The following is a 23,896-nucleotide window of genomic DNA, read 5'->3' on the forward strand; positions in this document are numbered from 1 at the left end:
AACATAGCCTAATTGATCAACAATTGTTCTTGGCTGTCAAGAAGGAAAACACTCTTGTCCAGTTGATACATGTGTGTGAATTCTAGGTTAGGATTGATCTATCCAACAAATAATTCTGCCAAACTGGAATTACAAACTAGAAAAACAACCCACTTAAAATTAAGGCTTGTACAGGGTATGAGTTATCTATTTCTAAGGGGTAAAACACTCGCTTGATGCACGGTCGGTCTGGGATCCAACCACGTTGGTGGGGCTCATTGGGCTATTATTGGTTCCTGCCAGTGCACCGAGACTTTGTACATCAACGGCTGTGGTATGTGCTATCCTGTCCATGGTATAGTGCACATAAATGATCCCTAGCTACTAATGGAAAAATGTAGCGGGTTTTCTCTCTAAGACTATATGTAAAAAAATTACCAAATGTTTGAAATTCAATAGCCGATGATTAATAAATCAATATACTCTAGTGGTGTCGTTAAACAAAGAAGCAAAATTTAACTAGTAGTATGTTTCTTAAATGTACATATGTATTGGACATTTGGGGAATGCCAATTATATATTTTTTAATTCAGAATTATGGGGGGTGGACTGAAGCAATCGTCCCCAGCCACTCCTGCTCCGCCGTGCCTGAAATGGCCATAGAGAGCTGTAGATACCAAGCATTACTCACTAAATTTAACCTCCTAGCCATTTAATGAAAGCTAATGATGTATCGTATAAGGGACGTAACTCTTTCAAAGAAAACCGGAAAAAGATATGGTCTCGTTTTGGCTTCGCGGCACCACGACTGTCGCCATTTTGTCAAAAAATTCCTGTGAGATGTGATAAAGTATTTGATTACTCAAAGCCTCCAAAACAAATTCTGAATTATTTTTGGTTGTACCGTTATGGTAGAAATCAAATGTGATGTGATAAAGAGGAGCACTAGCCTCATATGTTCGCTACCGTAGCGATATTCTTTTGAAAAAGGTAACCACTATAGGGGGTCGATGTTAACATCGCATGTTGTGTCTGGTTACAAGGGTAAATAAACTGAGATTTGTGTATAATCGTCCGCTTTCAATGTTTTCAAACGTAGTTAATTGATTAAAAACATAACTGTCATGTTTATTTTGCAGAATCCGGTAAACCCAAGTCGAAACAAAAATATTCCGTTTGATTCCTATCCTTTTGTCCTTTGTCACAAGAAGCGGTCATTCGACCTGTGACATCCACAGGTTTATTAAAATGCCACTACCAAGCCGGGCCAGAGTCTATGCTGACATAAACACACACAAACCAAGAGAATACTGGGACTATGAAGCTCATGTGGTAGAATGGGGGTAAGTAGTCAAACTCTTTTCACCCATATGTGAAGTATTGAAAACAGTCCCATTTTACTTGATGTTATTATAATAACAACTGATTGTTTCATATTTTGTTAATGAAAAACATGACCAAGTAGTTAAGAAAAATGTGTCAGGAATAAAATACAAGAAAGTATCTGTATACATGTATTTGAGGTTTTTATTGAACTGTGATGCCATGTTTAATTGTTAGTTGGTAGTGCTGTACTTTACTGTGAAAGTGAGTTGACATCGGATTCACTTCTATGTAGGGAGTACTTAGACCAAGTTGCCCACATATCTTTTTGCATTTGTGCGATATATTTAACAAGCAAATTCATCGTTTTACATCAACCGAGTATTAAAGTGGCAGTCCCTGGAATATTTTTTATTATTTAACTATTTCAAGCATTTAGAACAGTTAATCCAATCACATTTGGTGCATATAAGACGCAGAACTCTGCATTGGATTCGCTTCACTGGCTTTTTCAAGTTAAAAATAAACCCAGTATTTTGAAAGTGGGACACTTTTGACGGGTGCCTACCAACGTCATATACAGCTTAAAATAGCACATTTTAGCTACTGTTGCATTACAAAATGGCGAGAATTGTTCAAAGTGCGTAGTAAGCATTTGACGATATGCGTTAATGACGACAACTGGCGAGTGAATTAAAAGTGCAGTTATGCTTGCATTTCAACTTAGAACTTGATTTTATAAGACTGAAACCAGAGATGGCAGCTTTAACAGTATTCAGGAAACTAGACGCTGATTACAAAATTTTCAACAAATTGTTCCAAATTCATTAATATCTTAGAAGTAGTAATTAGTATTTTAGGATTTCGAAACAAATCATATTTACTTGATATATTACTTCTCCAAACTCCAGCTTAAATCGTAGTGCATAAAATTTGGCACAGAGCATTTTGTCATTTGTCTGTCGGTTATGCAAAGCCAATATTGTTTGTGCAAAAGCTGTAATTGTTCGTCAGAAAATCTAAATAGACGTGTTGACTAATTTTAACGCTGTTTTTGGAAGAAAATAATACATTACCGGTGTGAGATAGATGCAATGTATCTGTTTGAAATCAGCTCACAATTGATACAGTCTGCGCTGTCTTCATAAGTCTTGAAAAAATTGTGAACATAGTTGCACGTTCCCTTTGATCATTTCTAGAACCATTGCGTTTCATGTTTTTGGTAAATAAAAAAATTAACCAACACAAGTTGTGACAAATTAAAGGAGAACGTGTTATTTGTACATGATTCTTCTGGTACATATAATTGTAATGACTTCAACAACTAACCAACTTCATAGAAAGCAATGCAGTAACAGTGTGTCGCTATTTGTCATTAAATCAAAGTACACCTTAGTAGCAAAAAGTCAAATCAGGAGCAATGGTCACAATTAAAACAAATATATAAAGCATAATTATTCAGCAAATATATAAAGCATAATTATTCAGCAACTAAGTAAACTTTTTTATTGAAAGGGAATCAGGGTTGATAAACCATAAACATTTATTTTTTAGTCTTAATATCGTCTGCAATGTGAAGTATTCGCATGCAACAGCGAAAATTATACTGACTGGCTCCCGAAGTTGTCATTTAGTTTTAATGTGTACAGTGTAGTGTAAAAATCAGTCTACCAAGATGAGCGTTGGCGACAAACGGCTGGCTGAACTTATTCCTAGCATAACCCTGTCATGTCTGCACAGGCACTGCAGCACAATATAGTACTTGGTAAACCAGGTTAATGCAACACTGCCAACATTATTTTAACAAAACCAATCATCAGTTTTACAACGTGACAATTTAGTAAAATGGAATTAGTGTTTTTAAACTTAGTTGAAAATCATAATTCCGTTTCCAAATGTAAATTCCGGGGTTGAATATTAGCAATTGCCCGGTTGTCCGTGGTGACCTTTATTGTCTATGGGCGACTAAGAATTTTACAAAGGTAGCCCAATGGACTGCCATTGATTTTAGGGTCTGGCGAGTATAGTACTTGTTAAAAAAGAAACACACTGATACTGAATCGAATGTGACAAAACTCACCGCATCTATGTTGGCTCGAACTGGCAGCAGAAGACATAGAACATGTTCTATATTTTGACAGCGCCAAAATAATCAATATGATAAAATTCATATAAAAGCATATCAATTTATTAAGTTTTAAACCCATACCATTTCAAATAACATTTTATTGGGGGTAAAAGTTCAGTATAAATTAAATAAAAAATTCTTTACAAATTACCATCAAAACTGCATAGTTTAACTCTTTTTATTTCTAATACAGGATTTAAGGCAACTGATGGAACATCCAAGGTAATCTGAATGACAAAACCGTAATACATGATTAGGGTCATATCTGCTTGCATCATGACAAAGAGGATTGCCACTCTCATATTAGTTTACTAAAGCATGCACAGTTCTGCCTTTAGTCTTTGTACTGTATTATCTTTTACTTCAGAGATAATGCAAGTCAGGCAGCATACCTTGGCTGTTCTAACATTTTGTCTTCACCCCTGTATTAAAAATGAGATTTAATATGTATATAATTTAATGGTAATTTGTAATAACATTTTTATTTTTATATATATACTGAATTTCTTTTAAAATTTTCTTGATTTGAGTAGGTATGGGTTAACCTTTAGACTACTGGTTTAATTTTTGACAAAAACCATGTTGAGTGGGTACATGTTCATAATTTTTACTCACATATATTCACTTAATTTTTTTTTATAAATTTATACATAAAATAAAGTTGATATTTGAATCGGTTTACGTATTATTTTTGTGGATTTTTCAAATTTTAATTATATTTTAGATCAGTTAATGTTGATTAAAATTAGGCCAAAAAAACAATTGTGTTTACTTACGGGCATTTGTGGCCAGCTGTCCAGTATTTATGTCCATTATTCCCAATAACAGTGATTTTTCTGACCAGATGTTTTTTTAAAAACGAACTACGATTCATATCCCAATATTTGATAATTTTCGCTGTTGGTAAAACAATCGGCTATCGATCTCTGAAAATGACAGCAATGTGCCTTCATTGTTGTCAAGTGAAAATACTTGCCAAAAACCACTCAAAATTCCAAGGCATTTTACACTGAAAAATCAAAATTTAAAGACACAGGAAGTAGAGTTGTCTTGCATTTCCTGTTAATAAATTGATTCTGGTGAGTGTTGATTGCAAAACGGTGGGAAATATGAATTTATAAGTGTACCTCTTCGAAATATGGCCATGAATTGAAATTGCAATAAAATAGGCCGTTAAATTTTGGCCTTTTATGTACAAAGCTAACTACCCTATATATAAAATGTCAGCGTCACGTCTAGTCAATCCCATTCACTCAGCTCAGTCTTTGCTGGTCTGATCAACAATTCAGTCATTGTTAATTTAAAAACTGTATATTGATGATATAGTTTATGTGTGACATAGATCACTTGCTGACCCAATTCGTAGAAAAATAACCGGTAGTAGGTCTCGACATCTGCTTATTTCTGCATTGCAGCTTGTTTGTAATATATAAAATACTAAACTAGCTTGCCTGTCTTACCGTTTTTATGAAACTTGTGAATAGTGTTGGTATCTGACTCGCTTTTGCTCGTCAGATACCAAAACTGTTTACTCGTTTCATAAAAATTGTATGACAGGCAAGCTCCTTTAGTGTTCTATATTTAAATAAACACTTTATTAGCACAGATCTGGACTTGGAATTATCAAACATTGTAAAAAAAAAAACCTCCTGTGTATCGGAGTAACAGCATCAGTATTCAACCAGTGTATTTCCATACTCCTTTTATCTGAACAGTACATAGATTTTCTCAAAGTAGTTTGAGCATTAGCAGTAGGCTAAACAATCTTTCTTCCAAAAGCGCTATATAGCAGATGATAAACTTAAGTAAATGCTCATAACTTCATAGTTGAGTTTTACCTTAGTTAATTAGAAAGTGGTTGAATACTGGGTCGTTGGTCAATTATTGCATACTGGTCATTGTGGCACTCAATCCATGCACTGGGGGCGGGATTTAGCTCAATCGGTTGAGTGCTCGCTTGAGGTGCTTGCGTTGCAGGATCAAACCACCTCAGTGGATCCGTTCAACTGATTGGGGTTTTTCTCGTTCCAACCAGTGCACCACAACTGGTCAAGGGCCGTGGTATGTGTTTTCCTGTCTGTGGGAAAATGCATATAAAAGATCCCTTGCTGCATTAAGAAAATGTATCGGGTTTCCTCTTGACTACGAGTCAGAATTACCAAATGTTTTACATCCAATAGCCGATAATTAATTAATCAATGTGCTCTAGTGGTGTCATTAAATTAAAAAATTTTTTTTTAATCCATGCATTTAAACAAAACTTAAATCTATTTCTTTCTTAAGTCGTCGAATACTGAGGGCATTGCCATACAATTATTGATAAAATTAGGTAAAACTGGTGAGTAAAGGGAGAGATTTAGCTAGTGATTATACATGTACAGTATACCCTCGATTTATTGCCCCCGATTTAACGCCAACCTCTCGCCAACTTTCTTCCAAGTACCGTTTGTTTTCTTGGTTAATTCCCTCTATTTAGCACCACCCTCGCTATCTGCCATCCGCCAAACATGTTTTTGAACAAAATGCATTTTAGATGTTACAGTCCCCTCGATTGTATCGCCCATGCTCCAATTAGCTGTAATCAAGCGGCTCGACAGAAGTACATTGGCCGTAATTAAGCTCTACAGGAGTTGTTACTTTTGTTATTGTCCACTGTGTTACAGTTAGATGCATTGATTCCGCAGTTCAAAGAAGTAGCGGTACCAGACAAAAAGCCACTCGATGCTGGCATTATTCAAGCATTCAAGGGACAGTATAGAAAGATGCAACTTCAACGACTTGTGCAGTGCATTGACGACAACAAAACGGGGAAAAGCGCTCCAGTTGCCACTTTGTGATGGGATTCGCTTTGTCAAACAAGCATGGGATATTGTTAGTGCAACGACGATAAAAAATTGTTGGATCCACACAGGGATCATTCCACGAGAGCCTCACGATGAGTTATGCTGGACAGCAGATGAACTGACACCTTTGCGGGATCTCGTTGGTGACGTCACACATAGACTTGCCATTGAAGAAGAGTTGAGAATGGGTGTTGATGAATTTCTTAATGTTGACAAAGAAACGGAGACATTCGCCAATCTTACTGATGATCAAATTGTGCAAAGTGTGAGGAAACCTGATGAAAAGTGTGTTGACCAGGAAGACTATTCTGACCCTGAACCGGAAGAAGTTCCCTCAGCGGCATGTGCGCGAGACGCGATCAAAACCGTTCTTCGGTTTATAGACGGTAATCCACATTCAGTTGAGTCCGATGTAAATTCGATGATTTCTTTCCAAACAAGAGTGAACGAGTTAATTCTTCTGAGCACACATAGAGGCACTGATTTTCCGCGATTTTTTTCCAAACATTATTTAACTTTAACTTTAAATAGCGCATTTGATTAATTAAAATTTATTTTTCGAACTAGAAACTATGGACACCGACATCTGCCTGTGCTACGCTACGACACTAGTACCTTTGTATGTTACGCCAAATGTTTAATTAGTGTATCTAGGCATTTTACCAGTCGTGTTTTCTTCGCTTATTCCTGGCGATTTAACGGGGAAAACCGAACATTGTGAGCTAAAATTGTTCGATATTTACTCAAGTGAAAGATATATTATGTTATGTTTGCTTATTAATTTTGCCATATTTCCGATCTCACAAAGGAATGCAGTAATTGCATATTGTATGCCAGGCTTTGTTCAAAATAAATTATACAAGGGAAGTGGTTTATAGTGTGATCGTTTGTAATTATTTTTCCGATCATATTGTAAAGAAAACCGAAAATGTCCGAAGTCTGTGTCGTGGCGTATTCGTGTTTAAATTTAAACCAAAAATAAATACAAACTACTGACATGTTTTGCCTCATTGCATATTTATTTATTTTATACCAGCAATTAATTGCGGTGTGTGTGAGTGAGTGAGTGAGTGAGTGAGTGAAACAAAAACAGAATTTGTTTAATACTGAAACGGAATAAAACTGAATTTGTAACATTATGAAACGGAAAAGGGAAAAATCTGAAACGGAATATCAGTGCCTCTACACACAGCAGAAAAATATTCTGGACTTTTTTAAAAAAAGGATTGACTTTGACACTGTGCTATTCAAATTTACTGTCTTTTTACTGTTTCACCGTACATGTTTACGTTTTTATATTTCCAATGTTCATTGCTGATTGACAAATTAAAATTAATGTTTAACTTGTTACCTTGTTTCTTTTTGTTTATTGTTGTTTTAAACAAACTGTATGACATTTAGTACATGCAGATGTATCAAATGGAAAATATGTTTGGTGGCGCATCCTTGGCACCCTCACTTTAACGCCAACTCGATATAACGCCAAAATCACGTAGGTACCACAGTAGGCGGTAAATCGAGGTTATACTGTATGTCATTTACTAGCCAACAGTAAGTGAAATAAAACTTCTGCTTTAAGCCCTAAGTTCAGGTTGATTTTTAAAAATTAGGCAACCAATCGGTAATCTCATTTACTTAACCTTTAGACTACTGGATTAATTTTTGACAAAAATCATGTTGAGTGGGTACTAGTTTGTAATTTTTACTCATATATTCACTTAAATGTTATATAAATACATATTTGAATCAGTAAGTATTATTTTTGTGTATTTTTCAAATTTTTATGTTGTTTTAGATCAGTTATTGTTGATTAAAATGAGGCAAATTTTTTAAAAAGTTGCGTTTACTTACGGGCATTTGTGGCTAGCTGACCAGTATTTATGTCCATTATTTCCAATAACTGGCTAGCTGTCCAGAATTAAAAACAAAAAACGATTCATATCCCAATATATCGTGATTTTCGTTAAGGTAAAACGATAAAATTTATTATCAAAATAGCTGTCACAATCAGCTATCGATCCCTGAAAATGACCGCGACGTGCCGCAATTATTGTCAAGCGAAAATACTTGCCGAAAGCCATTTTACAGTGAAAAATCTTAATTTTAAAGACACTGGAAGCCAAGTTGTCTTGTTTACTGTTACTAAATCGTTTCCGGCGAGTGTCGTGTGCAAAATGGCGGGAAATATGAATGCACTGTATACAGTGTACAGTATGATTAAATTTTTTTGGCAGTATTCCAGTTGGATACTAACATTTCGAAATCTGGTATCCCACCTCAGAATTTAGTATCCCACTTAAATGAAATTCATAAATGACACTGTTCTCGTTCCCAGTCTATATTGCCATGCCACAATCGAAATCGCGGAATTCATTAAATTCGCAATCAAACGGAATTGGCAAAAAGATTTGCTGCATCTATTTTTGCATAATACTGACAAATTAATTAACATTACTGATAATAAACCTACCTGAATCAATTTTCTGCAGATGTGGAATCGATATATAAAAAAAATAAAAATTGGAAGGGAGGAAACATCCAACAAAAACAATAGCGACTTAGCAGTTCTCAGTCTATTGCTACACTGCTATTGCTCCAATGTAGCATTAGATTGGGTACAAGTTGGGGGAGATATTATTACGGCATAGCATTAGACTAGGTACGAGCTCAAAAATACTGTTACTTAACTGCACCAGTAAATGATGACTTTCATTGTTTCAGTGAAAAATAGAAACACAGGATTAAAAAAACCAACAACATCATATGTATCCCGGTGGGTTACTGGGTTCTTGAAGTCTGGTATCCAAAATTAAATTCTGTTATCCCCGGGATATCGGGATACCGTTAATCTCGAACACCGATGTTGACTGGCATGACGTCGGGCGAGATATCTCGCCTTCAGTACTCTGAAGGTTAAGCACATTTGTGGGCAGAAGCCCAGTATTTAAGGCCATTATTCCCAATAACTGTGGGTTGTGAATAAATATTAATTACTAAATATCTGTTCACAAATGAATGAAAGTAATTCTGTATGTGTTTGTTTTTTTCTACTTCAGTTTTTACTTTATTTTAGACAATTTTAATTCCTTAAAATACGAATGCAGTAAAAAAAAAAAAAATTAAAGCCACATAAATATTTTAAATAATAAATTGGTAAATTGAGAGCCAAAATAGTTTTTAAAAGATAATACTTATGTGGATAACTCATTCAACCTTGCTTTTGTTAAAATTAATAAATTAAAAAATAAATTAAATGATTATTAAATTAATAAATAAAGGTGAATAAAGTAAACTGATGCTGAAATATATATATTTCTCTGTTTATTTTTCACCTCTGTGTTTCAGAAACCAAGATGACTACCAAATTGTGAGGAAGTTGGGCAGAGGCAAGTACAGTGAAGTGTTTGAAGCCATCAACATCACAAACAATGAGAAATGTGTGATAAAGATTTTAAAAGTAAGAACAACTAATTAACTACTGATATTAAATAATAAACAAGCATGAGATAAAATGAAAACAAAATAATTGAATTGTTTGTATGGGAATTCCACATTAGAGAGCTCAGATTGGTAAAAATGAAATTTTGCTGAAACTGCACGTTCATATCCTCAACAGACAAAATTTGTGAAAACATTGCCCTTCAATACATACATGCAGACACAGTTTCTTCTTCAACAACACAGTCTGTGGATCCATCTGATAAAATAGCCGATAATTTTGCTTCCATATAATTATTTTTCCATTTCTCCCTCTCTGCTTGAGCTATGTATCAAACGAGTCTTGGCAGCTACCCTATTCATATAGGAATCACGTATGTCAATGTCCTTCATTTTGTCCAGTCTGTAAAACAATATATATATTCTGGCATGCACGCACATGCACACACACACACACACTGTTCAAAATAAGCACTTGTCCATTTGTCCTGACACGTGAAAATCTGCTCGGACAAGCAAAATGCACCTAAGTGGTTGTCCAGTGGACAAGTAAAAATATTCAATGCAGATTAATTTCAGACATCAAAAATACGATAATTGTGCTTAAATAAAACAAAACATTTCTTTGGCCAAGTAAAAATAATGCTGAACAAGTAGATTTCTCTATGAATTTGTCTGGTGGACAAGTGAAAATAATGCTGAACAAGTAGATTTCTAGATGAATTTGTCTGGTGGACAAATGAAAAATTTGCTTATTTCTATCACACCCCGGGGGAGTAAGTGAAAATATTAAAAATGTGAACAAAATTAAATTTCAAGAGTCAAGACCATCAGTTTTTTAATTGGCTGCTTTTTGTGGGCTGTTTTGAACATTATTCACAAATTATCTTTACTTAATATGGTCTTATTAATATGCCTGTTTCTGCAATTAAATTTTATTTCGTTTGTTTGGGTGGGGCTGAGATCGGAGGTTGTGATAATTTTATGGAGAAGACTTGAGATTTAAACCTCACTGGGACATCCAGACAAAATCTGTGAATAGCCTGCCAGTGAATGGCATGTGCAGTTCTAAATAGTACTTTCATTCTCTCAAATTGTGCTTTTGACATAGACGACAAAGCTTTCCCGGCTGGGGTATCTCTTGTCTTTGCTCTATTGACTACACGTGCTGCTCCACGTATGATTGTCCGACGTTTCGTGAGCTTTTATGCTTTCCAGTTTGAATATTGAGGTTCCAACAACAAAAGGTTTAGGGCAATTCCACGACGAAGCGGACAAAGACTCAACATTTAAATATCAATTATTTTAATGAATGAATGTGTTTTATGATCAACAATATGCTGAAAATCCCAAACCCAAATTGTCATTGAGGTTGTTGCCAAAATGATATTGCATGCTGAATAGACACCTATTATTTTGGCAAATAAATACAATAAAAGCATAGTTTTTACATAAATTATGCTTTATACAATCAAATACAGGTTGCATATATGTAATAGCATATCTATTACCTACATGTTACACCCACTGCAGTTAAATAATATGATGTGTTATGTTTGTAATTCTTGGTCAAATAGACCACCAATCACAATTTAACGAGAGTAACCGAAATAGCTATTTTTTTCCTTTCTATCATTTATTTCTTGTTTCTAACAAACAACACTTGATATTTTCCTACACTAATACATACTACAGATAGGGAAACCACAAATTTTTCACAATAGTGACATGAAACATGACACGGATATATCAAAAATGTAATGAGGGTAACTGAAAATATGTACGGCGAGTTACAACATTTTATTTTAATAGAACAATACCAGTGTGTGAATAATTATGCCAACATACTTATCACTAACACAAAGTTTTTTTTTATTACACTTTATTAGTTAAATAATCAATGTATATTATAAAAAAAGAAAAAGGAAATATGATGATTAGTTTTCATACTGTGAATGTGTAAACATTGGTTACACGCGTTAAAAAAAAAGGACAAACTCAGCGATAATCTCCACGGCATTGCTGATTGCAGGGGTTGATTTTACTCTATTCGTACCAGCCACACTAATTGAAATTAGACTGGAATCCTTCCACATTTTATTTTCACATCATACTAACAAATTAAAAAAATTAAGCTCAAACTACATCCGGAACTCAATAGGGCGGTGCGCTGCTCCTATCCTAGTTGATGGAACCTGGTACTATACCCCGTCTCCACCCTCTAGTATTCTAAATTAAAGGGTCACATGGTGAATGACGTAACTTTTAGATTCCCGTGGTCTACGGAGAGGCGCCTCTGGACTTCAGGATCATCCGAATACGTTTCACTCTGCCAGACTCACCAGAAGCAAACTTTCCTGTACCTGCTAATCATTAGCGTATGTGGAACACTCCTAGTGATCCAGCCGCAAATCTTCACCTGAGGAGCACCGAGAATGGAGGGCATGACGGTTGGGTTGGTGGGGGGGTGGGGGGGGGGGTAGTAGGTTTAGGCGTAGGCGGTTTCGGCTGTAGGGGGAGTTAGGTTTGTCCGGTTAATCGTATGGTTAATAGAAAACTCTGTATGGTAATATTTTATAATTAGAAACGCCCGATCAAAAATCGACACTCTGACTGACACCAAGTCTCAGAGCAACATTTCTTTGCGTATTGCCATCCTGAAGCCAAGCAATAGCCCTTCCTCGATCTTCGATAGTCAGTTGAAGTCATACCATTGTCGAATTTGGAGTGTGCACCGTACACGAATGCAAGCTCCAATTATAGAGAAATTCAGCATTGGGAACATGGAATACACGTGCAAAGCGTGCAAATGAAGCGCTTTGTGAAAAAGCAAGTTATGGGCACTTAGCAGACCTTTCGCTTTTGCCCTAATTTACGTGCAAATGTAAGCAAGTTTTCGCCATTAGAACTAGTCGACAGTGTCAACGACAGTGGATTTTAATTCATTTATAGGTTGCTTAGACCCACTTTCGTCAAAATGGAACAATACCATGCGTGACATTATGGTCTAGCTAATATAATTGACATTCAGAAAATAATGTCGAAAATATCGTCTGACCCTTAAATTCTTTTGAGTAGTATATATTTTTTTTTTTTAGAAATGGCACATTTAAAATAAAAATATATAGTCCCATTTCCCATTGGCTTAAATTCAAAATTGACCTAAGTAATTCTGCCCCGGATTGGGTCCCTGGCCTCAGAGGTCGAACCCAGGGTGGACATGCTCAAAACCTTAGTAGTATAGGAGCATGTTAAAAACATTATGTCATGTCAAACTACATGAACCAAGGCCTGTGGTTATAAAAGTTCAAACTCAAATCTTCAGTGACGTCACATGTATACCAGTTGTATGTCGTTGCCATGATGTTAAACTCTGACTTTATACAAGATTTGTCATACTTGAGCTTCAGATTTATTATATTTTACAGTCCATATGATTAGCGTTCAACTGACATCTGTATATTGGAGCTGAAAGTGAGGCAAATTACGAATCACATTTGTTTAACATGACGTTTAAAATGGCGTACTTGTACTTGTAATAATATATATGTATGTACAGGCGTGTTAAAAAAAAATGTGTGGTATTTAATTCATTTTAATTTTTTTTTTTAGCCTGTGAAAAAGAAGAAAATCAAAAGAGAGATAAAAATATTAGAGAACTTGAGAAGTGGAACCAATATTATCACACTCCTAGCAATCGTCAAAGATCCAGTGGTAAGTAATGTCTTGCTTGAGATATATAGATCCAATGTACATGTAGAGGGGATGATTTTCCGTTTCAGATTTTTGCAAATTCCATGTTTTTGTTTTTTTGTGTTCAATTAGTGTCATGTTTTATTATTATAAACTATATCTATTTATGTTTTATTGTTCCAGCTCTGACCTGGTTTGCTATTGCTATTTCTTAAATACCTGTAAACAGTTTTGTTGAAACAAATAAAAAAAAGAAAGAAGTTATGTAATGTTTACTTGCCACCAAAAAAGACAAAAAAGTGATATAGTTAAGTACATGTATGTTATATTACCGCACGTGCATAAGAAAACTAGCATGCATCAGCAGTAAATATTGTCAACTATGTAACCTGTTTCAGTGAGTTACAGCCAAAACTTTCCAATGTCTTTAACAAAATATGTATGTGGGTCAACAAAACATGTACTTAAAATAATTTATTAAAATTATTTTAAATATTTTAAGGCAAATTACAAAATGGAGTCAGCGAGAACCAGTATTTACAGACATCATTTTAGGAAAACAAATATAACAATTCTGATGTCTTGCAATCATGTTATAAGTTAAGCAAATGAATGTTTATAATGGTAAAATTGTTTGGTTAAAAAATATAACCTGCATTCTAAGTTTTAATAAATATATAAACAGATATCCAGAGAGATATTTATGTTCAAACATATATATATATATGGACCATATATATTTTGCAAGTATCTGTAAAGAGGGTTTTTAAAATTAAGTTTTCTTTCAAATGACGGTATTTGAAAATCATAGAAAAGGGGTATTAAGAAATGTGCCATGTTTATGAGCGGGTCAAGTTTAATTTTGCTATCTTTGCTCGTTTTAACTTTATTTTTATGAACATTTCTGTGAATGTGATTTGCAAAAGTCAAAACATCGAAACGGGTCCCTCACCGAAACACATCAACAGACAATAATTAATTTCATTTTGGTCAGATGTAAGAAGAAAAGTAAAAGTGTTTTGGAAATAACAAAACATCCTATTTTTGTGTGCAATTTGTAAAACAATCTGTTCAGAAATAAATAAATTGTTGCAAATTCAATACATGAAAAAACACATTCCCCGTGGTACAGATTATAAATGTGAAATGCTTCCGTACAGATTAATGATTATGCCCAAAGTTTTATGAAATTGAATGTACTCGAAATCTCGTTACATAATCAACATTCTAAAATTATATTAGTACATGTTTATCTTTACATTTCTAGTTAAATTTCACTGCGTAAACAAAGTGACATGGGTAAACAGCCACATGCTTTGTTGCAAGTTCTGAAAGTGTTAGGCCTACAGTGGGCTTCGTGAAAGTTGGCATACAAAAACACTGCCTATATTATCAATATTGAATCTTAAAACTGCAAAAAAGATTTATCATGTGCTTGAACAAGAAATACAACTTTATACGGGTTTTTTTTTTTAAATCGCGAATTCCGTTTCAGTTGCTAAATTCCGTGATTCTGTCCATTTTTACATGATTGCGGAAAATCATCCCCTCTACCATGTAGTGTGATTAGTTTAGTAAATCACACATTGATAAAAACTATAGACTTTAAATGTGTGAAATACTTACTGTTAGATTTCTTCAAATGTGTACTATAGTATATAATGGAAGTTAGTGTACATATAATCTGTTAGTTTGCATCAGTTTTGTTCAAATGTTGATGTTGTTGCTTTGTTTAAATTACTTGTACATTAGTTTGAATATTGTCTTGGAAGACACTATTGGTGTTAAAAACTTCAACTGCATTAAACAATATAATTAATATTCTGATTAATTTTTCAGTCTCGGACGCCTGCTCTCATATTTGAACATGTAAACAATACAGACTTCAAGGTAAGAAATCATTGCCTGGTTTTTTAAGAATTTGTTTTATCTTGGGAGGAAAATAGTTTGTCTTATGGGAGTAAAAAGGAACATAAAACAAAGCATTGTCTTTATATAATCATGTCAAGAGTACCAGAAAAAGTTGTTAAGGTCCACAACAGTCACTTTTTGGACCCTTGTTTTGGCTTCGTACACAATAAATAAAACACATCCAACAGTAATTTTGTGATATGATATATTTGACAAAAGGTACAAGTTTTTCTATTTCTTCCATCTTTAATTAATATTTTATCCAGAATTATGAAGAAAAAAATAAATACCGACCTGTAAACAGCGTTGTCTGCTTGTTATAGGAATTTGACAGGGGTCAAGGTTAGTAGACTAGTTTTTATTTTAATGTGGCGAAGCATTGTAATAATGTAGCTAATTTTGAATTTAAATGACGTCAATATTCCAATGACGTCACTTTGCATCTCCTTACAACAGCTGTAAACTGGGTACATGATGTTTCCTTTATAAGAATATTGGGAAAATTCCAATGCAAAATTGCTATAAACAAATTTTTTTTTAATATTACTGATGCACCTGAATGTGTTTGAACAAAATCTTATGATTAAAAAATTGTACCTTTTACGAAATATGAATTTCTAGTGAAATTATGGTAAGATATGCTATATTTATTGTGTACGAAGCCAAAACAAGGGTGCAAAAATTGACATGTCGACTTTAGAGGCATTTTAGTTTCCTAACTTTCTTTTATTCTTGTGTCTAGAACATCAATTAAAAAAATCCAAACAACAACATATAGTCCAACATTGATGACCCTATTTACGGTACTCTTTTTCTGTTTGGCATAAAATACATTTTGAACTGCTACAAACACCAGGGTGTCTAGAAAACACTGGATTTTATCATTTAAGCTTGACACTAAGTAATATGTAATTTTACAGTTAAAAAGCTGTAATATGTAATTTAACAGTTAAAAAGCTGTAATAGCAAACAGATAGTGATATATGCCACCACTTTAGCGTAGTTGGTGACGTCAGTGATATATGCCACCACTTTAGCGTAGTTGGTGAAGTCACAGCTATTTACTCCCTGCTCTTTTTGATTAAAATGCCTGCTACATGTCATAAATTTTGTGGCTAATGTGTAATTTAAATAATAATAATCAATACATAACACTTGTGACAATTCTGCCTGCTTTAAATTACTGTGTCGATCTGCAAAACTAAGCGATTAATACTGTTAACAAATCATATTGGGCTGAATTTGTTTTTATGCAGTTCTTTAAGCATTGTAAATGTGTGTAATTACAAGCGTGTAAGACATAAACGGGCATTCTAAATTCGGTACATTTTTATTATCTTAAACAGTAACGGTTTGTTTGCAAAACCTCCCTAATATTAGACACTGTCCAACAGAGTCAATGGTTTTAATAAAGTTATGTTTGTTTTTTCAGACGTTATATCAGACATTTACAGACTACGACATACGCTTCTATTTATATGAATTATTGAAGGTAAGCACAAATTATGTTTGTTTATTTCCCACTGATAATGTCTATATTTTGTTCAGCTTTTTATTTCAGTTTTAAATATAAATATCCATAGATAAAAAGCAAAATTACAAAAAAGAATGCAAACTTTGAAATATTGTTTTCTAGTTAAGAATTGTTCAGCTAGCCACATTTAAAACAGCGAATCCTGTTTGGTATGGGGCAGAATATGCCTCATTGGTACAGCGTGCACTTGTGGTGCAATGAATCGCAGGATTGATCACCCTCAATTTTTTATTTTTTTTTGCCCATTGTGTGCTCCACAACTGGCACCAATTTCACTAAACGTAAGTTTACGTCTGCGACTAGCAGTTATACCACTCATACGTTTACACGTGTTTGGCATCTATTTCACACAGAAAATTACATCATTACGGAAGATGGAGCATTTTAATTACAAAAGAAAATGAAATGTGTATATTTAAAAATATATTTGTTGTACTTTGATGGTAATAAGAATTGTGTTTTAGTTGTAGATTTATAGAACTAGGCTTACAATGTTTTGTGAAATTGAGCCCTGGAACATCAAAGGCTGTGGTACTTACTTTTCTGCATATTGAAAAATGCAGACAAAAGGTCCATTGCAGCTTTATTGGTAGGAGTAGCCTATGTAATGGTGGTCAAGCCTTTAGATCTCACTAATTTGGGAACAACATATGGGTTTTTTTTATTCAGCATAGCAAGATCGTCACGGTTCACATTAATTTAATTAATTGAGGATATGAAATGGAAGAGACTTGATAGGTTATAGATATTCAGAAATACATTTTGATTTATTTTAAGCTAATTTAGGCTTAATATTTCAGTAGTTTTTGAGTTGAAATTGTTTTGTAGTCAATATGCTTATAGTTAATTTGGGCACACCCTTTACGGTTGTGACTTTGATGCAATCTTAAGCCCTGGGTGGTAGGGTCCCCTACGACTCTTTCGAATATAATGTGTAAAAAAAAAAAAAAAGACAGAGACATTTTTAGACTCCAAATAGCTATGGTTTAAAGTGTGTTCAAGTGTTATTAAAGAAGCGTTTTATGATGTTCTGTTTCAGTATTCTACTTTAAGGATAGGTATTACTTTTTTAACGGCAATGGTGTCAAAGTTTGGCATTGGCCCCATTTCTCCCAAACTGTAAGTCCTAGATGAAGATAAGTAAAACTTGGTTTATAGCTGCACCTATCGATGTTCATCATAATGGATATGAAAAAAAGAAAAAAGCATTACGTTAAAATTTTAATTGAATTTTTAAAATTGAATTACTTCAAATGTTTTATTATTCAGAGCTAGGTCTGATTTTAATTTGACGAACAAATTTCAAGCAATAATTGGTATTTTGTTGGAAAATAACTGTGGTTTTTGCATTTTTAAAGATAATTTGTCGATATGTTTTGCTCATCCAGAGCTAGCCCTGTTATTAATTTATTTATATTTTGTATGATGTTTATAAAAACATTCACCGAGATGAACATCTATGAATGCATCTGTCAGCGACATCGATCAAGTTTATGGTACTGAAACATTTAATTTGACAGTGGAATTCTTGTATGTTCATTGTAGGCACTTGATTACTGTCACAGTATGGGCATCATGCATCGAGATGTTAAACCCCACAATGTCATGATAGACCATGACAACAGAAAGACGGTATGTATTTAACCAACATGTCATATCTTCTTCACTGTAGCAAGAAAGGATATTGTTCGATATATTTAAAAAGTAAATCATGTTTTGATCTAAATAAACTTGACAATGTTTTTTTTTGTCCAGGATTGGGGCTGAATGTTGGGTTCATTTGTTGTTTTTAAGAAAAAATAGTACCTTTTTCTTCTTCTTTTTCCCCCCCCCAAGTCCATCAAGTGTTAAAGGGAGGGTAAACTCAAATAAGAGCCTTATGTGTTGGAAAGATGCATACCCGGACCACCAACACATACTGACACTTTAACAAATGAAAAACGCGTAATTTTAGAGTTAATAAAAAAACATGATTATTCCTTGTAACGGGGGCAGCCATTTTGTTTTGTTTTTGTGACGCCCAGTGGTATACCTTGGGGCGAAGTGACGTCATCTCCGTCAAGCTCCTCTTAAGCACAGTGTAAGCAAACGCTCTAATTTACGACAAGGCGTTTCACTTTCATCAAACTGACTTGTAAAACAACATAAATGACTTGATAGTATAATAAACTATTTAACTAAATATATTTCAATTTGCATCAATAGAATGAAATGGAGTTATAATATTTTTCTCTTTAAAAAAAATCCAAACAAAAAATGCTTATTATTAGGCCTGTTGGTAGGGTACGTTCGAGCAAAAACGACCACTCATGATACGCAAGTGATTATTTTCTTTTCTTTGGGACTACGTAAATTGGTCAGTTTTGTTATTTTAGATGGGAAAGTGTACTTAATCAAGGGTTTTACAGAATTACTTTCAGTAATAAAGTGATAATGTCCATTACAATTTGAGGGGCGTCCACATGGCTATCGGACAATACCTTGTGATCTTAATAAAAGAGGCATGTCTTTTTAATGTGTCTAGACACAGTGTCTGGGGACCATCTAAATATACACCTGCCAATCAGGAACCACAGGTACAGGCCACAGAAAGAAAAAACCAATTAACGAAGAACAGACTCCAATTATTATTTCAGTACGTGGGTTAATTTATGTACAAAACATAATAGTTATTTCAACACTGACAATGGTGGCTTATTTTGTATTGAAAAATAATGTATACTGGGATGGATATTATTACAGAACATTGCAATGCATCTGCAAAAATCAGTTATGTTTTGTTTCTTCAGTTCGAAGACTAATTCCTGACATGACATGTTAGGTATTACGTAACCACCAGCTCGCCAGAGGGCTTATTCACTGAGATGGTACAAAATGGCTGCACAAGTTATATATAATAGCCGTCACATTTAAGCGTTTTATTAATTAACTATACGATTATACTTGTTGATATTAAACAATAATGTGCGTTATATATCGTTGAATATGCATACCAGGCCAAATGCCTTAATTGTCCCTTCCTTTAATTGTAATTTGCACACAAATAAGTGATTGAAAGTAATACTATTAAAAATAGAAAATAACATATCAAAGAATTATTTTTGGATATCCCCTGTCGGTGGGCCCATTAGGCTGTTTCTTGTTCCAGCCAGTGTACCACTGTCAGTGGGTTGCTTGCACCTGTTTGAAGTGTTGCTATTTTTGTTTGACAGTTACGCCTTATAGACTGGGGTTTAGCTGAATTCTACCACCCAGGAATGGAGTACAATGTTCGGGTGGCATCACGGTACTTCAAAGGTCCAGAGTTGCTACTCGACTACCAGGTACATATGTGAAGGATTCAATAATTTAAAATATTACAACAAAAAGTCATTAATTGAAAATTAAAAAAAAAATAAAAAAATAATAATATCAGTATTCAGGTTTTTCTTTCAGAATGTTTATCATGTTAAATCTTTTACGATACACTGAAAAAAAGGACAGAAAAAAAGAACAGAAAAGAAACAATATCTGGTTTTATTGGTTTGATATTGCCTATGAATTGGTTAATGAACACGCATATATATATTTTTTAAATCACTAAAAGCCCTAAATGTAATTATATGAATCCCATTGACCTTGTTTATTAGTTTTAAATTCATTTGTTTGTCTCTTGTCAGTCTTAACTGGTTGTAACTATAGGTTTTGTCTCTTTCAAATTTATGCACTATCACTCTCTCAGAAATGTTATATTCATATATTGCATCCCCATGAATATTTGTTGGACTATGTAGGAGACCTGTATTCTTTTAGCAGTACTCTCAGAATGCTTCTTGAACATGTATATTACCCATTTAGTTGTGTAAAGGAATTTTATATAATTTATTGTCAGTACTATATTCATCTTAAACCTGTAACATTTGGTCATCTGAGAAAGGAAGGCATAATTTTTGTTTCTGCATTTAGATGTACGACTATTCCCTAGACATGTGGAGCTTGGGCTGCATGTTTGCCAGCATGATCTTCAGGAAAGAGCCATTTTTCCATGGCCATGACAACTACGACCAGGTTGTATTGTAGTTTCAGTTCCTCAGCGGTATTTACTTCATTCTTGTAACCTTTTTCATTTCTTGTGTAATAATTTGGAAACATAAATAACAGTTATTTGACTAGTAATGTAAATATTTAATGCAGGGGTACTGGAAGGGGTGTGTGTGTGTGTGTGGGGGGGGGGGGGGCAATACTGGTTCTGTATAAACACATTAATATTAACAGCCAAATCAAGATAATCTGAAGATTTTTTATTAGGGTTTGTGGTATGTATTTGTTTCTTTTCTTGATGCTCCATTTCAGCTGTCTAATAAACATTTTTTAGTACAGCATTGTTTTACATATACAGTCAAACCTGTCCTAGCGGCCACCTGTAATCAGGGGTCAATTGCCTTAAGCAGCCACTTTTTTCCCTCCCAAACGATTTATGATGTAAATGCATCTGTAATAAGTGGTCACCTGTTTAACGCGGCCAGCGGCCACCTAAATCAGATCCCCAAAACAGCAATACAGTGCAGCAAATAAACGATCTTCATACCTTCAGGAATACTAGTATCCATTCAGTCCCGACATATCAACTGCGTATCAATTAAGAAAGTATGACTATGGAATGCATCTAATTGCCTCTGGGCAGGCTACGCTTGACATTTGTAGATTCACTTACTATGACAATACACCGCATGAAGTAGGAATTAAATAATTAAATGGAAAAGGAAAACAAACTTGTTGAGAATGGTTAATTTAATACATTCCATTTGCATTATTTCTCATTAAGAAAAAATGTGATGCCTGATTACTGGATATAATTGCATAACAGACTTTGCCAAATGTTAGCAGGACACAAAATAGACAGATATTGCAACAAGTTAAAAAACCAACAAAAAACCCAGGGCTCGCGCTGTCGTTCGCCAAAATCGCCAATTGTGAAAAATAAAAATAATTTGCGAAAAAAATTCTACAGATTTTTTCCCCCGATCTGATTTTTAGAACCAAACATTTCTTCAACCAGTTTTGTACTGTTGATCCGCTTCGTGGTGTAAATAAGTGCTAATTTGCATGTCCGTGAGGCCAGTCTACTATTCAGTAGTGTACTGTCAGCTGCTTGTGGTAAAGTTAGAAAACGCGATTAAATAAAATTAAATACTGTTTAAGACATGTTGCATTGTTGATACTAAATGTTTGATTACTAGCGATAGCAAGTTTTAAATTTTATTAGTTGTGTTTCGGTTAATGTTGTAAATCTAGGTCATGTGGTTGAGTTCATTTCCACAAAGTGCGTATGTTGGTGAGGAATACATATTGTTTCTCACTATATGCAATCATTATTAGTTTTAACCTTTCTACATTTACAGATTATATTTCAAACATATTAAATGGCGAAATTATAATTCATATCTGCTATATTAATATAATATAATATAAACGCCAACATGATACATCCCTCCGCCCATTGCACAGAAATACAACTCTCTCAAAACCGGCGTGAAACTGAATGAGCATTTTTCCACTTGTGAAACAGTCGCGAGCCAGTGTTTTGGTAGAAATAACATATAAAGACGTTTTCTTTGTCTTTATTTTGGGTGACTGGCAATACTCTTTAGTTGGACACCAAAACAATTATGAACAGTATTCAGTAATAAATCATACAGGTAAGTTAGGAAGGTAGTTACAAAATGAGGTCATAGGGTAGGGTATGATCAAGAGTTACACACTTACATATATATATATATATATATATATATATATATATATATATATATATATATATATATATATAATTTTATATGTGTGTGTATATTGTAACGACCGTGGCCATACATTCATAGCAACTCTCATTAGAGAAATAATAATTCATTTTGTCAGGATGAATCATAAGTGATTTGAAAGGCAAATGAGTAACCAAACAAGATGTAAATAAATAATATTTGTTTATTTATTTCTGCACAAACAATATATTTCAATCTTGGTGTATTCTCAACAGTTTTTCTTATTCTGTATAACTAATTCTAATTTCTACACTATCACTAATTAATAACACTGAGCTACTTCAAACTATACCACTGAAGTTGTTTCCCCAATATGCAAATTTGAATGCTATTTTTATACCAAACGTGTATTTTATTCCTTTCTTTATACTTCTTTCTTTTCTAAATAATCATTTCTGTCATTAAGGATTTGAACAATAAATGTTCATTAGTATTTAATGTCAATCTTCTAAACTGCATTCTATAATTTCAATGCTTGTTTTGGTATACAACAACTTTTTCTGTGTGTACTGTTATTTACTTTACGTGTCGAATTTAGTCCTATAAATAGAACTGTCAAACGGTAAGAACTCCGTTATTACTGATTAAGACATGTAATCTAACCAAAAATTACTTTTAAATAATCTTATAAAAATGAGTGAAGCCGTTATAATTCGTTTCGTAACTTTGCTAAAATAATTGTTTAGTTTGTAAACATAAAAATACACCCACGTACCCGTGTTAAACGTTGGTGGCTTCACTCACCGGCGCTGTCAAACAACCGCTTATATATGCAAACGACCCCAGCACAGCTGAATAATCAGCTCTGGCTGGAATTCCAGCAATGCGGTTGACCTGACCCAGCCTTGCTGGGCTATCGCACATGCGCTGTGCGTGTCTATACTTGTTGCCGTAAAACGACATAATTACTAAATAATTAATAAGTAGAAATAGGTAATTAATTATGTTTTACCTCTATTAAACATCTACTTAAATTAATTACATTGCATAACTAAATGTTAATACTTTATCGGTAACATCATATGTAAATAACTATATTAAACGACAATAATTGCCGTAACACGAATCGTCGCTAATGATGGCCGGTCAAACGTGTCTTCTCACAGTTTATTCATCTTCACCACGGACAATACGATGTGGAATCCTCTGTTCCTCTGTTGGCAAACAATTACAAACATGTCTTTTCAGGTAACTGTCCTTCGAATAATAACTGTCACGCGTGAATATCACAACAAATGGTCAAAGTTATGAA

At 34.0% G+C, this 23,896-nt stretch overlaps 1 protein-coding gene across 2 annotated transcripts in view; it reads left to right on the forward strand.

Moving 5' to 3' along the window:
• The first annotated feature begins 760 nt into the window (after window positions 1-760).
• Window positions 761-23,896, forward strand: part of LOC121388196 (casein kinase II subunit alpha) — a 32,134-nt gene continuing 8,998 nt past the window's right edge. For both annotated transcript variants that reach the window (XM_041519464.1, XM_041519463.1), the window contains exons 1-9: window positions 761-969; window positions 1,119-1,322; window positions 9,619-9,730; window positions 13,324-13,425; window positions 15,244-15,294; window positions 16,748-16,807; window positions 18,395-18,481; window positions 20,062-20,172; window positions 20,795-20,896. In XM_041519464.1, the coding sequence (XP_041375398.1) occupies window positions 1,228-1,322; window positions 9,619-9,730; window positions 13,324-13,425; window positions 15,244-15,294; window positions 16,748-16,807; window positions 18,395-18,481; window positions 20,062-20,172; window positions 20,795-20,896 (720 nt within the window). In that variant the 5' untranslated portion in view covers window positions 761-969; window positions 1,119-1,227. The remainder of the gene's footprint in view (window positions 970-1,118; window positions 1,323-9,618; window positions 9,731-13,323; window positions 13,426-15,243; window positions 15,295-16,747; window positions 16,808-18,394; window positions 18,482-20,061; window positions 20,173-20,794; window positions 20,897-23,896) is intronic.

The sequence above is a fragment of the Gigantopelta aegis genome, chromosome 14 (genome assembly GCF_016097555.1).
Source record: "Gigantopelta aegis isolate Gae_Host chromosome 14, Gae_host_genome, whole genome shotgun sequence".
NCBI classification, from domain to species: Eukaryota; Metazoa; Mollusca; class Gastropoda; order Neomphalida; family Peltospiridae; genus Gigantopelta; species Gigantopelta aegis.